Genomic DNA, 22183 nt, shown 5'->3' with positions numbered 1-22183 from the left:
ACAGTGAAAATTATTTACTAACATAGTTTGGTGTGGGCAACTGCATTTGGGCAAGTTAGCCTCAGTTAACCAGTCAGCATCTGTTTCTTACCGGCCTTCTAGCGTGTATAAATTGGAAAATAAAAAAATCTGATTGGTTGCTATGATTACATACACTCATACAATTTAACTCATAGGCTCCTGCCACACGTGCTAGATACTCGGCCTTTGGATAAACACAGGCTGACAATCCGACCCTATGTTCCTAAATGCTTGTTGATGTGCCACCGCATCCGGCATTTACCCTATATAAGTAAATAAGTACCACTGTGTCGGGCAAATAAAAATCACCCTATATTTTATGCAAGACTGTATATTAGCTTCTATACAACAGAAATATTACAATGTGTAATAACTTTTTCTTACCTTTTTTTCAATCAGGAGACTCTCGATATCCCTGACGATAACATCTGTCAGGTAAGAAAAAATAATAGGGTCACAATAGAAAAAGATATTTTAGGAGAATATCCAATCTAGATTCACTTTGGGGGCGGCAATTTGTTAGGCACCGCCTACTTGGTCAGAAATTAAGGCATCAGCCTTCTTATTGGTCTTAAACCAGACCCATTGCGTCAGGCAATGTGTTTAAAGGGGCTCAGTTTTTATCGGAGCCATGAAATGTTTTAAAAATCTTTTTTTCTGCCTTAACCAGGAGGAAGAGCTGATAGTGGAGGCGAGCGCCGACACCCGCCCCTGCCACTACCAGGTAAGCAGAAAATTATGTAAAAGAGAAACACAATTATATTAAAATATCCAACTCGGCTACATAAAATCCATTGTGACCGTTTCTATAGGAACATGTTTTTATGACACTTTTAAGCTCTCACTTAGATGGTTGAGAAACTGTATTTTTATTTCCCAGGCGTCACCTGAAGAGACTGGCACCAACACCAGCCAGGACGAGGGCTCAGTAACGGAACTGAGCCAAGAGGATGAGAGTGGAGTCCCTCAGTGTAACACCTGTGAGGTATGGGCCAAACATTTTGCAGGGGTCCCAATGTGTTTAAAAGGGCTCAGTTTGTATTGGAGCTACAGGCGTCATGAATAATATCTGTAAAGAATAATAATAATAATATTTACCCAACAGTGAAAATTATTTACTAACATAGTTTGGTGTGGGCAACTGCATTAGAGCAAGTTAGCCTCAGTTAACCAGTCAGCATCTGTTTCTTACCGGCCTTCTAGCGTGGGTTTATTCAATATTTCAATGAATTTTAGCAGACTTAATTTATGGGTACCTAACATTTTGGCACCCCCAAGTGACTTAGGCTTTCCTTTAAATTATAGTTTTCATATTTGTGCATTTATTTTTAGTGATAAACCTTTTTTTCTTCACTACAGAGGGAACGAGATCAAACAGATTCCACCATCATTGAATCTGTCGTGGTAAGCAGAGAACTGAGCAACTTCATTTCCTAAACACCATTTTCCTACCTATTTGCGTTATCAAAGCCGTGTTATTTCCTTGCCTATAGATTTCTACGCACAATAACCTGGATGAGGTTGCACTATATACAAACTGAATTCATATTAATCCAAACTAAACAAACTGGATTAAGTCAATATATTCCCAGTTGGCCACATTCCCCTATTGTTTCTCCTTTGAATAATAAACATTTGTAAACATTTATCCACTGATAGATAACAATGGTCACTTTCCTCACTTTTAAAACCATTTAATATTGAAATTCAGCTGCAGAATCATCCATTGCCAGCTCCATAGATGACCCATATAATACAGTGATTTATTGATTTTATTGTTACAAACTGTTGTTGATTTTTAGTACCTACTAAATGTGCCCAAACAGCTTATGATCAGCGATGTCGCCAAGCGAGTGGATCTTCTCCCAAAATCCCCACCTATGGGTGGGCGATATTGGGGGAATTTAGGCTAATTCGATCGTTTGGCCCTGGGGCCAAACGATCGAATTATAATGACGGGCATAGGCAAAGTCGGTCCGGGGACCTCATCAACGAGCCGATGCGGTCCCCGATCCGACTAGATTTTCTAACCTGCCCGATCAAGATCTGCCCAATTTCAGGCCAGATATCGGTCGGGCAGGCCCGTCGGTAGTACCCATACACGGGCCAATTAGCTGCCGATTCAGTCTAAGGGACCTTTAGGGTCACCGAGTTTAGATACTGAGGTATAATTGTGTCACTAAAGATAATGGATACTTCACTGATAACGTTATAACTGACTGGCAGACCCCTTGACAAAATTATAAACTAAGCAGTGTAGAAACATATCTGATTGGCTACTAGGTACAGTCTACTGACTGTTCCAAACCATTATCCTATTGCATAAGCACCTTATGGCTGGAGGAATGTGCCCTACAGGTATAAAAAAATATTGTTGATGAATGAAATATACTCCTCGCAAAGGAGGCCTTTAGTCTTTGCATTATTATCACAATGAATCCCTATATCGACTCTACATTTATTTATACATATTAATTATATCTCATCAAAAGCATCTTTTTGTGAGACTAAACATTCACCTTTAGCGATAACTTGCATTGGATAATAGGCCTTCTATCCCATAAAGTAACATCAACTTTTTTCACTCACAGGAGGAGCCCACGGAAGAGCCCAAGCCACCGTTCTGCCTGGTAAGCAGTAAAGGAGATGGTACCATAGATTCCTTATGTTATTAGCTTCTTCCTAAATGTTGTGTTCACTTTAACAGAATTTACCATTTAATATGACTGTTAGCAAACAGCTAACTATAGCCAATGAACCCATACCCATATAACTTGTGATATAAATGTTATTTCCATCCACATATGGATCTGTGCATACAATAGTTATAGCACTGCCCCCCCCCCCAGTTTAGTAGATATCCATGGCTCTGATCAATTTTTCTCTCTTAACCAGGAACCATCTGTTGGATCTGGCAACTTTGTTTGCCAAGTGAGTATCAAATAATTCAATAATAAAACACCAGTCCCTTAATATAACATATGAGCTATTTTCCCTTTCTAAAATGCTGACTTGATTTGATAACTTGACTTTTACCTCTTAACCAGGAACTGACAGAAACCCCTGGCAACAATAACTGCCAGGTAAGTAGGTTTGGTTTTCGGAAGTTTAGGGAATTTGTATTGTACAAGGTACATTTTAGACACTAAACTACAGAGTTATAGTAAGTTGATGAGATAACTAACTTTATTTCTCTTAGGAGGAGGAGCCAGAGCAGGAACCGGAGCCGGCTATTAACATCTGCCATGTAAGCATAAGAGAGGGATGAGAGGGGCAAATAAAAATCAAACTATATTTTATTAATCAGCTTCTTTAAAACATAAGTATTAAAACTTGCAACATCTTTTTCTTACCTTTTTTCAATCAGGAGACTCCAGCATTCCCTGAGAATAACACCTGTCAGGTAAGACAAAATAATAGGGCGACAATAGAAAAAGATATTTAAGAGAATATCAAATTTGAGTTTTGCTTTGGGGTGGCAATTTGTTAGGCACCGCCTACTTGGCCAGAAATGAAGGCTAATGCCACATGGGGGGGCTGATCTTGGCCTTCAGAAAAACACAGGCCAAGAATCAGCCCCTACACTGGCATCAGCCTTCTTCCTGGTCTGAACTCAGACCCATTGCGTCAGGTAATGTGTTTTAAAGGGCTCAGTTTTTATTGGAGCCATGAAATTATTTTTAAAATCTATTTTTTTTCCTATTTTTCAGGAGGAAGACCTGGTAGTGGAGGCGAGTGCCGACACCAGCCCCTGCCACTACCAGGAATCTGTAGATGAGAGCGGAGTCCCTCAGTGTAACACCTGTGAGGTATGGGCCAAACATTTTGCAGGGGTCCCAATGTGTTTAAAAGGGCTCAGTTTGTATTGGAGCTACAGGGGTCATGAATAATATCTGTAAAGAATAATAATAATATTTACCCAACAGTGAAAATTATTTACTAACATAGTTTGGTGTGGGCAACTGCATTTGGGCAAGTTAGCCTCAGTTAACCAGTCAGCATCTGTTTCTTACCGGCCTTCTAGCGTGTATAAATTGGAAAATAAAAAAATCTGATTGGTTGCTATGATTACATACACTCATACAATTTAACTCATAGGCTCCTGCCACACGTGCTAGATACTCGGCCTTTGGATAAACACAGGCTGACAATCCGACCCTATGTTCCTAAATGCTTGTTGATGTGCCACCGCATCCAGCATTTACCCTATATAAGTAAATAAGCACCACTGTGTCGGGCAAATAAAAATCACCTTCTATTTTATGCAAGACTGTATATCAGCTTCTATACAACAGAAATATTACAATGTGCAATAACTTTTTCTTACCTTTTTTACTATCAGGAGACTCCCATAATCCCTGATGAGAACACCTGTCAGGTAAGAAAAAATAATAGGGTCACAATAGAAAAAGATATATTAAGAGAATATCCAATCTAGATTCACTTTGGGGTGACAATTTGTTAGGCACCGCCTACTTGGCCAGAAATTAAGGCATCAGCCTTCTTATTGGTCTTCACCCAGAACCATTGCGTCAGGCAATGTGTTTAAAAGGGCTCAGTTTTTATTGGAGCCATGAAATGTTTTAAAAATCTTTTTTTCTGACTTAACCAGGAGGAAGAGCTGATAGTGGAGGCGAGCGCCGACACCCGCCCCTGCCACTACCAGGTAAGCAGAAAATTATGTAACAGAAACACAATTATATTAAAATATCCCACTCGGCTACATAAAATCCATTGTGACCGTTTCTATAGGAACATGTTAATAACACTTTTAAGCTCTCACTTAGATGGTTTAGAAACTGTATTTATATTTCCCAGGCGTCACCTGAAGAGACTGGCACCAACACCAGCCAGGACGAGGGCTCAGTAACGGAACTGAGCCAAGAGGATGAGAGTGGAGTCCCTCAGTGTAACACCTGTGAGGTATGGGCCAAACATTTTGTAGGGGTCCCAATGTGTTTAAAAGGGCTCAGTTTGTATTGGAGCTACAGGGGTCATGAATAATATCTGTAAAGAATAATAATAATAATATTTACCCAACAGTGTAAATTATTTACTAACATAGTTTGGTGTGGGCAACTGCATTAGAGCAAGTTAGCCTCAGTTAACCAGTCAGCATCTGTTTCTTACCGGCCTTCTAGCGTGTATAAATTAGAAAATAAAAAAATATGATTGGTTGCTATGATTACATACACTCATACAATTTAACTGATAGGCTCCTGCCACACGTGCTAGATACTCGGCCTTTGGATAAACACAGGCTGACAATCCGACCCTATGTTCCTAAATGCTTGTTGATGTGCCACCGCATCCGGCATTTACCCTATATAAGTAAATAAGTACCACTGTGTCGGGCAAATAAAAATCACCCAATATTTTATGCAAGACTGTATATCAGCTTCTATACAACAGAAATATTACAATGCGCAATAACTTTTTCTTACCTTTTTTTCAATCAGGAGACTCCCCAAATCCTTGATGACAACATCTGTCAGGTAAGAAAAAATAATAGGGTCACAATAGAAAAAGATATATTCAGAGAATATCCAATCCAGATTCACTTTGGGGGCGGCAATTTGTTAGGCACCGCCTACTTGGCCAGATATTAAGGCTAATGCCACATAGGGGGCTGATCACAGGCCAAGAATCAGCCCCTACACTGGCATCAGCCTTCTTCCTGGTCTGAACCCAGACCCATTGCGTCAGGCAGTGTGTTTAAAAGGGCTCAGTTTTTATTGGAGCCATGAAATTATTTTTTCAATCTTTTTTTCTGACTTAACCAGGAGGAAGAGCTGATAGTGGAGGCGAGCGCCGACACCCGCCCCTGCCACTACCAGGTAAGCAGAAAATTATGTAAAAGAGAAACACAATTATAATAAAATATCCAACTCGGCTACATAAAATCCATTGTGGCCGTTTCTATAGGAACATGTTAATGACACTTTTAAGCTCTCACTTTGATGGTTGAGATACTGTATTTATATTTCCCAGGCGTCACCTGAAGAGACTGGCACCAACACCAGCCAGGACGAGGGCTCAGTAACGGAACTGAGCCAAGAGGATAAGAAACACCTTAAGGAGGTTTGAGCTTTATTTGTTTTTCTATAGTTTAGGTTTGAGCTTAATTTAATATTTTTTCTCTCAATATAGCATTAAATCATTTTAAACCTATTTGGGCTCCGAGCAGGCCCCCATCCAACCACATCATGCAAACTCTTATGTAGGCCCCATCCCACTCTTACCTGCAGGTCAAATGCACAAGGGCTCAGTGGGGGGGTTGGGCACCACTTTTTGCCTCTGTTACATCCTCTCAGACCTTCCACATCTCCCATTGCCCTTCTAGAACATACACACTAAAGCCAAGATCCAGGCAGGCTTCACTACACAAACTCCTGCAATCAGAGCAATGAGGGGTATAAAAGAAAGGACACTGCAAGACATAACAACCATCAAGCCCGCTCCAAAGCTCTATCTCCCCTTATTTATGGGCACAAACATATACAGTTGGGTGTTGCAGTTCTATTTTAAGATCAGTTTATATAACAACACATTTTCTTTCCCAGGAATCTGGCACTACCACCTGCCGGCCCAAGATCTCCCAGAGAAAGCGAGTGGAACCTCCGACCAACGAGGTGGGTCTCAATGAGGTTTAAACAAACAGATCTGATTAAACCTTTTTATTGATTTATATTTAAACTGATTTCCCCTTAAGCTGCTCTTATCTCAAAGCCCAGCGGTTCAGCTTGTGTGGGAGAGAGGGATTTTTTTTTTATAAAGAGGGTTCAAACCATAAGCAAAGTATAGTTCAGCACAAGGCCTGTTCCTTAAACTAAAGTTGTAAAGGGGCAAATGTTCTCTGTTTTTACCAAGATGTATCTGCCAGTTCATTATAAATGTTCTATGTATGAGCCAAACGACTTTAACTAACATACTGGCACCACTTAGTAAATGAATCCTTTCCTTGCTCTACAAAATATAATGTTAGCAGTTCCACAAAATGAGTTGCTCTGATTAAATCCCTTTTCTCTTCCTCAGGGGAATAACACCATCTCACTCGCTGAGAAATATCCAGTAAGTAGCTGTAAAACTGTATTTCTACCCTCTGTCTCCTCTTACACCTTCTGCGCTTCTCACATGTTAGAAAGGTTATTTGTCCAACTGCTTAATATTAGTTTATCACATTTTCAATGTTGTTTTTCAGGAGCCCGGGAGATATTTCAAATTGGGGGAACAAATCGGAGAGGACCCCAATGGAGTGATTTACAATGTAAGATATTTTATTCAGTGTTAAAATGTGTGTGTGCGCTTTTGGGTTATTATTATGTAATTATTATTATTATGTAATTCTGTCCATTGGTTGTGCCCTCTAGAGTATTGTCCTTTCTGTGTTTTTCTTGGGCTTCAGCCAATAAACCTTTCCATATTTATATTTGTAGATTGTAAGCTCTTTTGGGCAGGGCCCTCTTCACCTCTTGTATCGGTTATTGATTGCTTTATATGTTACTCTGTATGTCCAGTGTATGTAACCCACTTATTGTACAGCGCTGCGGGATATGTTGGCGCTTTATAAATAGATGTTAATAATAATAATAATAATATTTACATGCTTCTGTATATCTATTTGCTTTCCCATTCTGTTTTGTTAGCAATGATTGCTGAGTTTCTTTTCCTACATTTGTTACAGGGATGGCACCGAAGCAGACGAATGGAGGTGGCCATTGTAATCATAGAAGATCAAGAGGTAATGTGTCTTCATGATTACTGATTACTGTAATTAGATACTAATTAGCCTTTTGTTATACCTACATTATGGGAACTTGTTAACCAAATACAGTCAGTGAAATACCCTGGTCCCTAATAACTATGTTACTGTAAAATAACAAATACAGGTATGGGATCCCTTATCCTGAAACCTGTTATCTAGAAAGCTCTGAATTACGGAAAGCCTGTCTCCCATAGACTCCATTTTAATCAAATAATTTAGAATTTTAAAACTGATTTGCTTTTTCTCTGTAATAATAAAACAGTACCTTGTAATTGATCCCAACTAAGATATAATTACCCCTTATTGGGGGCAGAACAGCCCTATTGGGTTTATTTCATGGTTAAATGATTCCCTTTTCTCTGTAATAATAAAACAGTACCTGTACTTGATCCCAACTAAGATATAATTACCCCTTATTGGGGCAGAACAGCCCTATTGGGTTTATTTAATGGTTAAATGATTCCCTTTTCTCTGTAATAATAAAACAGTACCTGTACTTGATCCCAACTAAGATATAATTACCCCTTATTGGGGGCAGAACAGCCCTATTGGGTTTATTTCATGGTTAAATGATTCCCTTTTCTCTGTAATAATAAAACAGTACCTGTACTTGATCCCAACTAAGATATAATTACCCCTTATTGGGGGCAGAACAGCCCTATTGGGTTTATTTCATGGTTAAATGATTCCCTTTTCTCTGTAATAATAAAACAGTACCTGTACTTGATCCCAACTAAGATATAATTACCCCTTATTGGGGCAGAACAGTCCTATTGGGTTTATTTAATGGTTAAATGATTCCCTTTTCTCTGTAATAATAAAACAGTACCTGTACTTGATCCCAACTAAGATATAATTACCCCTTATTGGGGGCAGAACAGCCCTATTGGGTTTATTTCATGGTTAAATGATTCCCTTTTCTCTGTAATAATAAAACAGTACCTGTACTTGATCCCAACTAAGATATAATTACCCCTTATTGGGGCAGAACAGTCCTATTGGGTTTATTTAATGGTTAAATGATTCCCTTTTCTCTGTAATAATAAAACAGTACCTGTACTTGATCCCAACTAAGATATAAATAATCCTTATTGGATGCAAAACAATCCTATTGAGTTTAATAAATGTTTTATACAATTTTTAGTAGACCTAAGGTGTGGAGATCCAAATTACAGAAAGACCCCTTATCCGGAAATACCCTTGGCCCCGGGCATTCTGGATAATGGGTCCTATACCTGTACAGTTCGATATTAAAGAACTAAAGGAGTCTCTGTCATATTATACAATACTCATGTAGGGATATTACAAAGCTGTCATTTTTCATAACATCAAGTCAGGTTGGGGTATTTTAAATTGTTATTGTATCCATTTTATTTACCTTGTTTCTTTTTTTTTTAAACTAGAAGCAAAAAGGAATCCAATCAGAAGTTGAAGTCCTTGAAATGGTGTCAGGCCATGAAAACATCGTGGATTTCTATGGGGCCTATTACCATCAGGCCCCACGGACACCATCACTCCCGGAAGGACTATGGGTAAGGAAGTGTTTATTCGGAGAGGTTACACATTTATGTAGCAAACAGGCCAATTTTAACTGATCTAATACGCATTTTGGGTGCAAACATGATCCCGTTTGGTAAGAAACAGTTGCGGCTGATATTGCAGTCACACCAAGACTTAAAGCCACAAAGCCTCTTCCTCGGGTTCCCAATACATTTTTAGAGAAATAAAATAGTTGACCAAATATTCTTTATTTGTTTTCTAGATTGCTACTGAGTTCATCACTGGTGCCACTCTGCAAGATCTCATTGGCACCAGAAAGACCTTAGGAGAAAGGTGGATCTCCTACATCTGCAAACAAATAACCACGGTAGGTCACACGTTGAACTCCTTGGTGCTACTCTGCATATTTCTCATTAATCAGTGAGTTCAAAAATATTTATATACTTACTTTTGCTTTCTTGATTTCTCAGGGCCTTTTCCACCTGCAAAAGAAGAACATCATCCACCATGACATCAAGCCCGAAAACATCCTGATCACCTCCTATGGAGAGGTGAAGATCGGTAAGTGACGCTTGGAATCTGAACACAAGGATATTTTTTCCCCATGGTGTTTATTGGTGGCTAGCATGTCTAAATGAACATTAACATCCCTGCTTTTCTCATACAATTTCAGGTGAATTTGGATTTGCCACGTTTGGAGAAAAGAGCAGCAGTACTTCTGGGACTATAACATACTCGGCCCCAGAAGTACTGGCTAATTTTACCAACAAGCACGAGTATGACCATAAGGTATTGCGATGTCTTCCCTATCTTTTTAGTTTAGAGTTAATGTCTCTGTTATATAAAATGTATGTCGCTTAAACTGCATGGAATTTTCCACTCACTTTACTTACCCCTCTCATAACAGAGAATGCAGAGCTGTAATGTGGTTTCTGTGATACGAGAATCTGAAATGAGAGAGTGAAATGCATTTTAGGTGCAGGACACACAGGGTCAGACTGGGGGGTGAAGGGCCTGTAGGTGCCCCTGCTGGCCGCGTCCCCTAACCCCCCAGGGGCCCCCCTAACCCCCCGCAGGGCCCCCCATCCGACGTCCTGCCCGAGCGCGTAAATTTAACGCATCAGGGGAGGAACGGTTGGAGCGCCCGGCAAGGGTCGGATCTGGGCCCATCGGGATTTGTCTCGGTGTCCCGGCGGCCCAGTCCGACCCTGAGGACACAAGAATATTAGAAACCAACTTCATCTGACTGCTTATGCTTTATGGGGAGGTCACACTCCGTGTAACACACGACTCTCAGTTTGGGGTCATTTTCTAGACATAAAAGTCACAGCACTTCACTAATTGATTATAGGCTTCTAATGGATTTGTTATTGTGCATCCTAAATAGAATCACTATCAGGGTGTGGGTGGATAGGGATCAGAAGTATCTGAATTCTCTGCAACTGGAATTATGTCCATGTACTCTGTGTATATTCTTCTCTAATAACTGTCTTTTCCCCATGTTTTAATATCCAGGCTGACATCTGGTCACTCGGCATTGCAGCCATCGAAATGGCGGAGGGACTCTGTAAGTAAACCCTAGTGTGTGCATGTGTATACAGGTAATGAACTGGCCGCTAAAACCTGGCGAGCTCCTGTATAGGCCAATAAGGGGTGTATCTTCCGTTTCCAAACAATTGTAATCATTGATTTCCTGATTCCCAATTCATTTTTTGTCTGTCAGTTGAGATTATAACACATTGAGTTACAGAATTTACAGGATTCGACAAAGCTTAAAAATTTGAATTCAAGTGAATTTCACCCGAAATGTTGTATTCATCGGTCGTCATATTTTTCTTTTGTATCTTTACATCCCAGCATTCAGCAAACTTCCACGACAGAAGCTGATTGAGAAGATCACACGCGGTCCCGCGCCAACATTAACACCATGGGGAAAATGGTGAGTCTCTTTCACTAGAATTGGAATAGGCAGTGAGGGGGAGAGGGTGGAGAAATGGAATAGGCAGTTAGGGGGAGAGGGTGGGGAAATGGAATAGGCAGTTAGGGGGAGAGGGTGGGGAAATGGAATAGGCAGTGAGGGGGAGAGGGTGGGGAAATGGAATAGGCAGTGAGGGGGAGAGGGTGGAGAAATGGAATAGGCAGTGAGGGGGAGAGGGTGGAGAAATGGAATAGGCAGTTAGGGGGAGAGGGTGGGGAAATGGAATAGGCAGTGAGGGGGAGAGGGTGGGGAAATGGAATAGGCAGTGAGGGGGAGAGGGTGGAGAAATGGAATAGGCAGTTAGGGGGAGAGGGTGGGGAAATGGAATAGGCAGTTAGGGGGAGAGGGTGGGGAAATGGAATAGGCAGTGAGGGGGAGAGGGTGGGGAAATGGAATAGGCAGTTAGGGGGAGAGGGTGGGGAAATGGAATAGGCAGTTAGGGGGAGAGGGTGGGGAAATGGAATTGGCAGTTAGGGGGAGAGGGTGGGGAAATGGAATAGGCAGTTAGGGGGAGAGGGTGGGGAAATGGAATAGGCAGTGAGGGGGAGAGGGTGGGGAAATGGAATAGGCAGTTAGGGGGAGAGGGTGGGGAAATGGAATTGGCAGTTAGGGGGAGAGGGTGGGGAAATGGAATAGGCAATTAGGGGCAGAGGGTGGGGAAATGGAATAGGCAGTTAGCGGGAGATCGGGAACATGGAAAGGGTTAATAAGGTGTGTGAATGAGAAAGAGAGTCAGGAAAGGTAGGGAAATAGGCAAGGTAGAAGTTATGGTGAGGGGGACATTGGGATATGAGGTAAAGTAAGGGTGGGGAAAGGGATAAATGGGTAAATGAGGGCAGGTAATTGCTGTAAGATGCCATAGCCAATCACTTTTTATTGGGCTGGGGGGCCTGTTTTGTGTATATGAAATGCCGGGGCCTATTAAGTGTCCCAGTCCGGGCTGAAATAAGGGTGAAGGTGATGTGTAACATGTGTAGCTCTTGAATGCACAAATGCACTCTCGTGCTGAGCTTGAGATCTTGGGGCCGGTATCTGGCAGCCAATACAAGCCGGGCTAAGATGTTGGCCAAACCAGAGAGACAGAAACTTGGTCACAGGTAAATGTACCCTAATAATTCAGGGTTCGTAAGTAATGGGTTCACCCTCTATTGCTGTCTCGAACAGCCCCTATCTGCCTGTGTTGTGATTGGGCAGCGAGGCATTTATAGAGGGGATAATGGGGTATACAGGGCACTTGGCTGTGCTGATTCTATTAACTGTTAAACGTGTGAACTCTGGGAAATGAGAGATTATGCAACATGAACAATTATGATATATGATATCATTTTGCCACCGTTTCTTTTTTCCAGGAGCGACGAGTTCCGTTTCTTCATTTCCGAGTGCCTGCAGAGAGAACCATCGAAAAGACCGTCTGCAAGGCAACTTCTGTCCCACCCCTTCATTGGAGAGATCAGGGGTGAAAGGGGTGTGCAGAAGAACATCGCCCAACAGCTGCACAGAGGTAAGGGGACTGCTCATTCTCATTATAGTTCCCACAATGCATTGACTATAACCATCTATTGTTCATACAAATATTCTCTTGCTTTCCTACATACGAATTCATTCGATACTAAAGCCGCCAATAATAAAGACTTGTATTAGGGCAGAGGTCACTAAACTGGGCTAAAGGTCTCCATACACGGGTTGATAGTAGCTGCCGATATGGGTCCCTTGGACCAATTTGGCAGCTTATTGGCCCATCAAGGGGCAGAAACAAGGGGCCTGCCTGACCGATATCTGGCCTAAAATTGCCCAGATATTGATCAGCTAGGTTAGAAAATTCAGTCGGATCGGGGATCAACGAGCCGATGCGGTCCCCTAACCGACTGCCCCATTGCCGCCAATGCCAAACGATCTAATTATTTTTTTTTTTTTACCTGCGCGCTCCCTGATATCGGCCACCCGTAGGTGGGGATATTGGTTAAAGATCCGCTCGCTTGGCGATCTCGTGTATGGGAACCTTAAATCTACGGGACAGACAAACAAGCTGGGATGGGAGAACACGTTATTAATAGGTAGTTGTAGTTGACCTTTACATTAGCAGCAAAGGGAACGTTATATATAAAACATGCAATGACAAAAACTATAAATGCAAATAGTAAAAACAAACAACAGAATTATTATAAACTCACCTACTCCATGAATAACACTGAACAATCTCTCCTTAGGAATGAAGCACTAAAAGAACAGAAGGAGGCAGCCATCGGGGGAGGGTTTGGGGCATATGGGGCCTATTTAACATCCTTGGGCCCCCCACATAACATCGTGGTCCCGATGGCAGCCCTCTATGTTCTCTTCTTCCCATCTAGAAGACCGTCTGCAAGAAGAACATTGCCCAACAGCTGCACAGAGGTAAGGGGACTGCTCATTCTCATTATAGTTCCCACAATGCATTGACTATAACCATCTACTGCTCCCATTCATACAAATATTCTGTTGCTTTCCTACATACAAATTCATTCGATACTAAAGCCACCAATAATAAAGACTTGTATTAGGGCAGAGGTCACTAAACTGGGCTAAAGGTCCCCATACACGGGTTGATAGTAGCTGTCGATATGGGTCCCTTGAACTGATTCTGCAGCTTATCGGCCCGTGTAGGGGCAGAAACAAGGGGCCTGCCCGACCAACATCTGGCCTGAAATTGGGCAGATATCGATCGGGCAGGTTAGAAAATTCAGTCGGATCGGGGACCGCATCAGCTCGTTGATGCGGTCCCCGAACCAACTGCCCCCATTGCCGCCAATATAATTCGATCCTTTGGCCCCTGGGCCAAACGATCAAATTATTTTTTTTTTTTACCTACACACTCCCCGATATCGGCCATCCGTAGGTGGGGATATCGGGTGAAGATCCACTCGCTTGGCGATCTCGTGTATGGGGACCTTAAATCTACGGGACAGACAAACAAGCTGGGATGGGAGAACAGGTTATTAATAGATAGTTGTAGTTGACCTTTACATTAGCAGCAAAGGGAACGTTATATATAAAACACGCAATGACAAAAACTATAAATGCAAATAGTAAAAACAAACAAATGACAGAATTATTATAAACTCACCTACTCCATGAATAATGCTGAACAATCTCTCCTTAGGAATGAAGCACTAAAAGAACAGAAGGAGGCAGCCATCGGGGGAGGGTTTGGGGCATAGGGGGCCTATTTAACATCCTTGGGCCCCCCACATAACATCGTGGTCCCGATGGCAGCCCTCTATGTTCTCTTCTTCCCATCTAGAAGACCGTCTGCAAGAAGAACATCGCCCAACAGCTGCACAGAGGTAAGGGGACTGCTCATTCTCATTATAGTTCCCACAATGCATTGACTATAACCATCTATTGTTCATACAAATATTCTCTTGCTTTCCTACATACGAATTCATTCGATACTAAAGCCGCCAATAATAAAGACTTGTATTAGGGCAGAGGTCACTAAACTGGGCTAAAGGTCTCCATACACGGCCTGATAGTAGCTGCCGATATGGGTCCCTTGGACCAATTTGGCAGCTTATTGGCCCATCAAGGGGCAGAAACAAGGGGCCTGCCTGACCGATATCTGGCCTAAAATTGCCCAGATATTGATCAGCTAGGTTAGAAAATTCAGTCGGATCGGGGATCAACGAGCCGATGCGGCCCCTAACCGACTGCCCCATTGCCGCCAATGCCAAACGATCTAATTTTTTTTTTTTTTACCTGCGCGCTCCCTGATATCGGCCACCCGTAGGTGGGGATATTGGGTAAAGATCCGCTCGCTTGGCGATCTCGTGTATGGGAACCTTAAATCTACGGGAAAGACAAACAAGCTGGGATGGGAGAACAGGTTATTAATAGATAGTTGTAGTTGACCTTTACATTAGCAGCAAAGGGAACGTTATATATGAAACACGCAATGACAAAAACTATAAATGCAAATAGTAAAAACAAACAACAGAATTATTATAAACTCACCTACTCCATGAATAACGCTGAACAATCTCTCCTTAGGAATGAAGCACTAAAAGAACAGAAGAAGGCAGCCATCGGGGGAGGGTTTGGGGCATAGGGGGCCTATTTAACATCCTTGGGCCCCCCACATAACATCGTGGTCCCGATGGCAGCCCTCTATGTTCTCTTCTTCATGGACAACAGCATCTTCTAACAACTGCATCTGAGAAATCTTTATTGTGTACTGATTTATTCAATAAATATTCCATCTTTAGATTATATCAATCCATGCTAGATTGTCTTATTGGGGAGATGGCCATAATAACCTCCAAGCCCACTGTTGGCTCATATCCATCATCCTTTTAATATAAATTCTAATGATGAGTAAGAGAAGAAGGCATAGCCCACAACTGGACGAAAAATATACAAAATACTGTATTTTCATATAGGAAATGCCTACTCAAAGGGTAAGATTGCCAGTAATATAGCGGCATTCTAAAACATATATTATTTATTTGTTTTTTTTCCCAGCTATTGCGTTTAAACTGCAGTCTGTTTTTTTCCTTTGGAGTTGCCATGATCACTGACCATAGCAACCAGTAAGGAAACAAGAAAGGTGCTTAAGTGACACCCATAGAATGGCCATTGAATCATTGGTTTATCGGTCAATTATAGGAAAGGTGCATCCTAAATAAGAAGACCTTGAATAAATAAAATTGTAACTTGCACTTGATATTTATTTAAAAAAGGAGCAAAAAACATCAAAAAGAAAAATATAAAAAAGAAATAGATAGATACTTTAAAAAAAATCTCTTTCTCTTGCCCTTTTAATTGCCCCATTTTTAAATAAATATCTGAGCAATGGGGGCTCTTCTTGGGCCTATTGCTGGCTGGGGGCCACCTCCCTGGTAGGATAGTGAGCACTAAGAGCACAAACACTCTTTACTCTTAAGGCTTTTCTGTCCCTGCTAAAGGCACAGGGCACAGAGAAACAGGTAACGGGGCCCTCTGGCACAGAGAAACGGGCAACAGGGCCCTCTGGCACAGAGAAACTGGTAACGGGGATTCTCTGGCACAGGGAAACGGGTAACGAGTCCCTCTGGCAAAGAGAAACGGGCAACGGGGCCCTCTGGCACAGAGAAACTGGTAACGGGGCCCTCTGGCACAGAGAAACTGGTAACGAGGCCCCCTGGCACAGAGAAACGGGTAACAGGGCTCTCTGGCACAGAGAAACGGGCAACGGGGCCCTCTGGCACAGGGAAACGGGTAACAAGTCCCTCTGGCACAGAGAAACGGGTAACGGGGCTCTCTGGCACAGAGAAACAGGCAACGAGGCCCTCTGGCACAGGGAAACGGGTAACAAGTCCCTCTGGCACAGAAAAACGGGTAACGGGGCTCTCTGGCACAGAGAAACAGGCAACGAGGCCCTCTGGCACAGAGAAACAGGCAACGAGGCTCTCTGGCACAGAGAAACAGGCAACGAGGCTCTCTGGCACAGAGAAACAGGCAACGAGGCTCTCTGGCACAGAGAAACAGGCAACGAGGCCCTCTGGCACAGAGAAACTGGTAACGAGGCTCTCTGGCACAGAGAAACAGGCAACGAGGCCCTCTGGCACAGAGAAACTGGTAACGAGGCTCTCTGGCACAGAGAAACAGGCAACGAGGCTCTCTGGCACAGAGAAACAGACAACGAGGCTCTCTGGCACAGAGAAAAAGGCAACGAGGCTCTCTGGCACAGAGAAACAGGCAACGAGGCCCTCTGGCACAGAGAAACTGGCAACGAGGCTCACTGGCACAGAGAAACAGGTAACGAGGCCCTCTGGCACAGAGAAACTGGCAACGAGGCTCTCTGGCACAGAGAAACAGGCAACGAGGCTCTCTGGCACAGAGAAACGGGCAACAAGGCTCTCTGGCACAGAGAAACGGGCAACGAGGCCCTCTGGCACAGAGAAACGGGCAACGAGGCCCTCTGGCACAGAGAAACGGGCAACGAGGCTCTCTGGCACAGAGTAACGGGTAACGAGGCTCTCTGGCACAGAGAAACGGGCAACGAGGCCCTCTGGCACAGAGAAACGGGCAACGGGCTCTCTGGCACAGAGAAACGGGCAACGGGGCCCTCTGGCACAGAGAAACGGGTAACGAGGCCATCTGGCACAGAGAAACGGGCAACGGGGCCCTCTGGCTCAGAGAAACGGGTAACGAGGCCCTCTGGCACAGAGAAACGGGCAACGGGGCCCTCTGGCACAGAGAAACTGGTTACGGGGCCCTCTGGCACAGAGAAACGGGCAACGGGGCCCTCTGGCACAGAGAAACGGGTAACGAGGCCATCTGGCACAGAGAAACGGGCAACGGGGCCCTCTGGCTCAGAGAAACGGGTAACGAGGCCCTCTGGCACAGAGAAACGGGCAACGGGGCCCTCTGGCACAGAGAAACGGGCAACGGGGCCCTCTGGCACAGAGAAACGGGCAACGGGGCCCTCTGGCACAGAGAAACTGGTTACGGGGCCCTCTGGCACAGGGAAACGGGTAACGGGGCCCTCTGGCACAGAGAAACGGGTAACGGGGCCCTCTGGCACAACAGTCACTATTTACAACAGAATCACTACAGGTGCCCATTGCTGCCAACTGGCTGATAGGGTGTAAACATTTTTGTCCTTATTTGTGTAAAGTTACATTGACTGCGTCGTATGAATTCATTTTATCTTTACTGGGACATTCAGGGACTGTATTACAGCTTTGTGTTTCCTTTGGGGATCACTGCAGGGAGATTATTATCAACATATGGAGGTTGATACTGATAATAATGAGTATATATATATATATTAGCGAATAAAGTGCCCCCTATTGTAACATATAGGGATATTATAAGTCCCTGAGGAGTTCCTTATAATATATAGTGAATAAAGTACCCCCTATTGTAACATATAGGGATATTATAAATCACAGAGGAGTTCTTTATAATATATAACAAATAAAGTGCCCCCTATTGTAACATGTAGGGATATTATAAGCCCCCGAGGAGTTCCTTATAATATATAGCAAATAAAGTGCCCCCTATTGTAACATATAGGGATATTATAAGCCCCCGAGGATTTCCTTATAATATATAGTGAATAAAGTGCCCCCTATCAGAGGGGACAGTAGCTGCGTTTAATGAATATAAACACTATAACAAGTGTTGTAAAACAGCAATCCGGAAGGCAAAGATAGAAAATGAGGAGCGCATCGCGGCCGAGGCCAAGACTAACCCCAAAAAGTTTTTTAAGTATATTAATAGTAAAAAGATGCAGGTTGAGGGTGTGGCCCCATTGAGTTATAATAACAATATGGTTACAGCGGATACAGAAAAGGCAGATGTGCTTAACCAGTTCTTTTCTTCTGTGTATACAGTAGAGGAGCCAGTGGGACAAGTCCCACCCAATAGCTTCACTGTTGCCTCAGCTCCAACTACACAGTGGTTGGCGCAGGATATGGTGCTTAAAGGGTTACACACGATAAATGTAAACAAGGCACCGGGGCCAGATGGAATACACCCTCGGGTACTGAGAGAGCTAGGGGCAGAATTGCAGTGGCCCTTGTTTCTGATATTCTCAGACTCTCTTTCATCAGGTATGGTACCTAGTGATTGGAAGAAGGCGAATGTCATTCCCATATTTAAAAAGGGAATAAGATCTCAGCCTGGCAATTATAGGCCTGTAAGTTTGACATCCGTGGTGGGCAAGTTATTTGAAGGCTTGTTAAGGGATCACATTCAAAATTATGTAGTGGAGAATGGCATTATGAGCAGTAATCAGCATGGCTTTATGAAGGACAGGTCATGTCAGACCAATTTAATTGCTTTTTATGATGAGGTAAGTAAGAAGCTGGACAGTGGGGATGCAGTAGATATCATCTATTTGGATTTTGCCAAAGCATTTGATACCGTTCCCCACAAACGACTGCTTTCTAAGCTAAGGTCTATTGGTCTTAGTGAAGTCGTTTGCACATGGATAGAAAACTGGCTACAGGATCGGGTACAGAGGGTGGTTGTTAATGGCACATTCTCTACTTGGAGTAAGGTTCTCAGTGGGGTCCCTCAGGGTTCTGTACTGGGTCCACTTTTGTTTAATTTGTTCATAAATGACTTAGGGGAGGGTATTATGAGTAATGTATCAGTGTTTGCAGATGACACAAAACTCTGCAGACCAGTCAATTCTATCCAGGATGTGACATCCCTGCAGCAGGATCTTGACCAACTGGCAATCTGGGCAGCTAAGTGGCAGATGAGATTTAATGTGGATAAATGTAAGGTCATGCACCTGGGATGTAAAAATATGCAAGCCCCGTATACCCTTAATGGGACTGCACTAGGCAAATCCATAATGGAGAAGGATCTTGGAGTCCTTGTAGATAATAAACTTGGCTGTAGCAAGCAATGCCAGGCAGCAGCTGCAAGGGCAAACAAGGTTCTGAGCTGTATTAAAAGGGGTATAGATTCACGGGAGGAGGGGGTTATTCTTCCCCTTTACAGAGCACTGGTAAGGCCCCATCTAGAATATGCTGTTCAGTTTTGGTCTCCAGTGCTCAAACGGGACATTATTGAGCTAGAGAGGGTCCAGAGAAGGGCAACTAAGCTGGTAAAGGGTATGGAAAGTCTCAGTTATGAAGAAAGACTGGCCAAGTTGGGTCTGTTTACACTGGGGAAGAGGCGCTTAAGAGGTGACATGATAACTATGTATAAATATATAAGGGGATCATATAATAACCTCTCTAATGTTTTATTTACCAGTAGGTCCTTCCAACGGACACGAGGGCACCCACTCCGTTTAGAAGAAGGGAGGTTCCATTTAAATATTCGGAAAGGATTTTTTACAGTGAGAGCTGTGAAGTTGTGGAATTCCCTCCCCGAATCAGTCGTGCTGGCTGATACATTATATAGCTTTAAGAAGGGGCTGGATGGATTCTTAGCAAGTGAGGGAATACACGGTTATGGGAGATAGCTCTTAGTACAAGTTGATCCAGGGACTGGTCCGATTGCCATCTTGGAGTCAGGAAGGAATTTTTTCCCCTCTGAGGCAAATTAGAGAGGCTTCAGATGGGGTTTTTTGCCTTCCTCTGGATCAACTTGTAGTTAGGCAGGTTAGGTATAGGCATTATGGTTGAACTTGATGGACGTATGTCTTTTTTCAACCCAACTTACTATGTTACTATGTTACTATTGTAACATATAGGGATATTATAAGCCCCCGAGGAGTTCCTTATAATATATAGTGAATAAAGTGCCCCCTATTGTAACATATAGGGATATTATAAGCCCCCGAGGAGTTCCTTATAATATATAGTGAATAAAGTGCCCCCTATTGTAACATATAGGGATATTATAAGTCACAGAGGAGTTCCTTATAATATATAGTGAATAAAGTACCCCCTATTGTAACATATAGGGATAATATAAGTCACAGAGGAGTTCCTTATAATATATAGTGAATAAAGTACCCCCTATTGTAACATATAGGAATATTATAAGCCCCCGAGGAGTTCCTTATAATATATAGTAAATAAAGTACCCCCTATTGTAACATATAGGGATATTATAAGCCCCCGAGGAGTTCCTTATAATATATAGTAAATAAAGTACCCCCTATTGTAACATATAGGGATATTATAAGTCACAAGGAGTTCCTTATAATATATAGCGAATAAAGTACCCCCTATTGTAACATATAGGGATATTATAAGTCACAAGGAGTTCTATGACCTTATAAAGATTCGAGGCCAAGTGCTTTTATACAGGTCATGTGACAGAAATTATATATACAGGTCACGTAGTGAGTCATGTGACAGAAATGACATCACTAAATACCGTTTATAACAATATTATTTACAGTTTGGTGCCATAGGGAAATGACCTGTATATTGTATATATATGTTTCCATTTCACACACATTGATGGCAGTGGCTCACCTCTTCAAGCAAAAAGCCCAGCCCTATCAGCAGGTCATACTCCCCCAGATTTATATAATACACAAAAGTCATTAATATCCTGTAAATTTTATCCTTATAAAGGTGCTTAGTGATGTTATCAATTAAAAGAAAAGTTGTGTATTATAATAAATAATGTACCCCCCCCCCCCCCCCCCGTTGAAAAATACAAGGATATTAGAAGTTCCCTCGGAGTTCTATGAGCTGTATAAAAGTACTCCGTGCCATGGTTATGGAACTCCTCTGTGGCTTATAATATCCTTATAATTTACAATAGGGGGTACATTATTCCCTATATATTTACCCTTCTGCGGGCAAGAACATTCCAATCACAGCAGTTTGAAGTTACAGAATAAAATTCTAAATCATAAACTGTGGGCTCACTCAGCGACCAATCAGGTTTTCATATTAATAGTTTTATAGGCCCTTTTTGTAACAGGAGCCCCCCCCCCCCTGCTATTTGGCATCACCTGAAAAAGCCAGAAGCTCCAAGATGAACGATCATTGTAACTGGCATATGTATGGCCACCTTTACCCTAAGGGCGAAGACACACGGGACGATTAGTCACTGCAACTTTTTATACAGTCACAGCGCAAACAACATGCAATTTGTCGCTACTTGTATATTAGTTTATAGCAACTAAGTTGCATGATTAGTCGCTGAACTTTTAAAAGTTGTGGCGACTAATTGCCCCGTGTATGTTCGCCATTACACCACAATGTCAAAGGGTCTCTGACTTTTGTACTCATTAGTATTAGAAGCCTATTGTGATTGAGGGCAGTGCTGATATTGTTTGTACCCATTATAAAGATATGCACAGGCCACACACGGATTTCCTCAACTAAGCGGCAGTTGTCCCACTTGGGAGGGGCACAGGCACAGAGCGAGTTTGGTCAGAACTAATTGTTATCATATCTAATAAAACTATTGAAACAAAAAAAGAACAAATATTTTGCTAAATTGTTCCTCCAAAATGTTGTTTAATTTGCTTTTTT

At 42.6% G+C, this 22183-nt stretch overlaps 1 protein-coding gene and 1 long non-coding RNA gene across 2 annotated transcripts; both read left to right on the top strand.

Annotated features, from left to right (window-relative positions):
• The first annotated feature begins 711 nt into the window (after positions 1–711).
• On the top strand, positions 712–2845 carry LOC116408282. Its single transcript, XR_004220841.1, has 4 exons — positions 712–745; positions 902–1006; positions 1381–1425; positions 2613–2845. It is a non-coding gene; the product is annotated as an uncharacterized LOC116408282 (long non-coding RNA).
• A 2654-nt stretch (positions 2846–5499) lies between these two features.
• LOC101730221 (traf2 and NCK-interacting protein kinase-like) lies at positions 5500–15326 on the top strand. Its single transcript, XM_031904429.1, has 16 exons — positions 5500–5516; positions 5714–5730; positions 5821–5858; positions 6013–6102; positions 6585–6653; positions 7057–7092; positions 7223–7288; positions 7706–7762; positions 9190–9318; positions 9549–9653; positions 9757–9847; positions 9960–10075; positions 10802–10853; positions 11144–11225; positions 12614–12765; positions 15288–15326. The coding sequence occupies exons 1-16, from the start codon at positions 5500–5502 to the stop codon at positions 15299–15301; spliced, it is 1131 nt and encodes a 376-aa protein (XP_031760289.1). The 3' UTR covers positions 15302–15326.
• The last annotated feature ends 6857 nt before the right edge of the window (positions 15327–22183 follow it).

Source organism: Xenopus tropicalis, chromosome 1 (genome assembly GCF_000004195.4).
Source record: "Xenopus tropicalis strain Nigerian chromosome 1, UCB_Xtro_10.0, whole genome shotgun sequence".
NCBI lineage: Eukaryota > Metazoa > Chordata > Amphibia > Anura > Pipidae > Xenopus > Xenopus tropicalis.
This window is presented reverse-complemented; position numbering and strand designations above follow the sequence as displayed.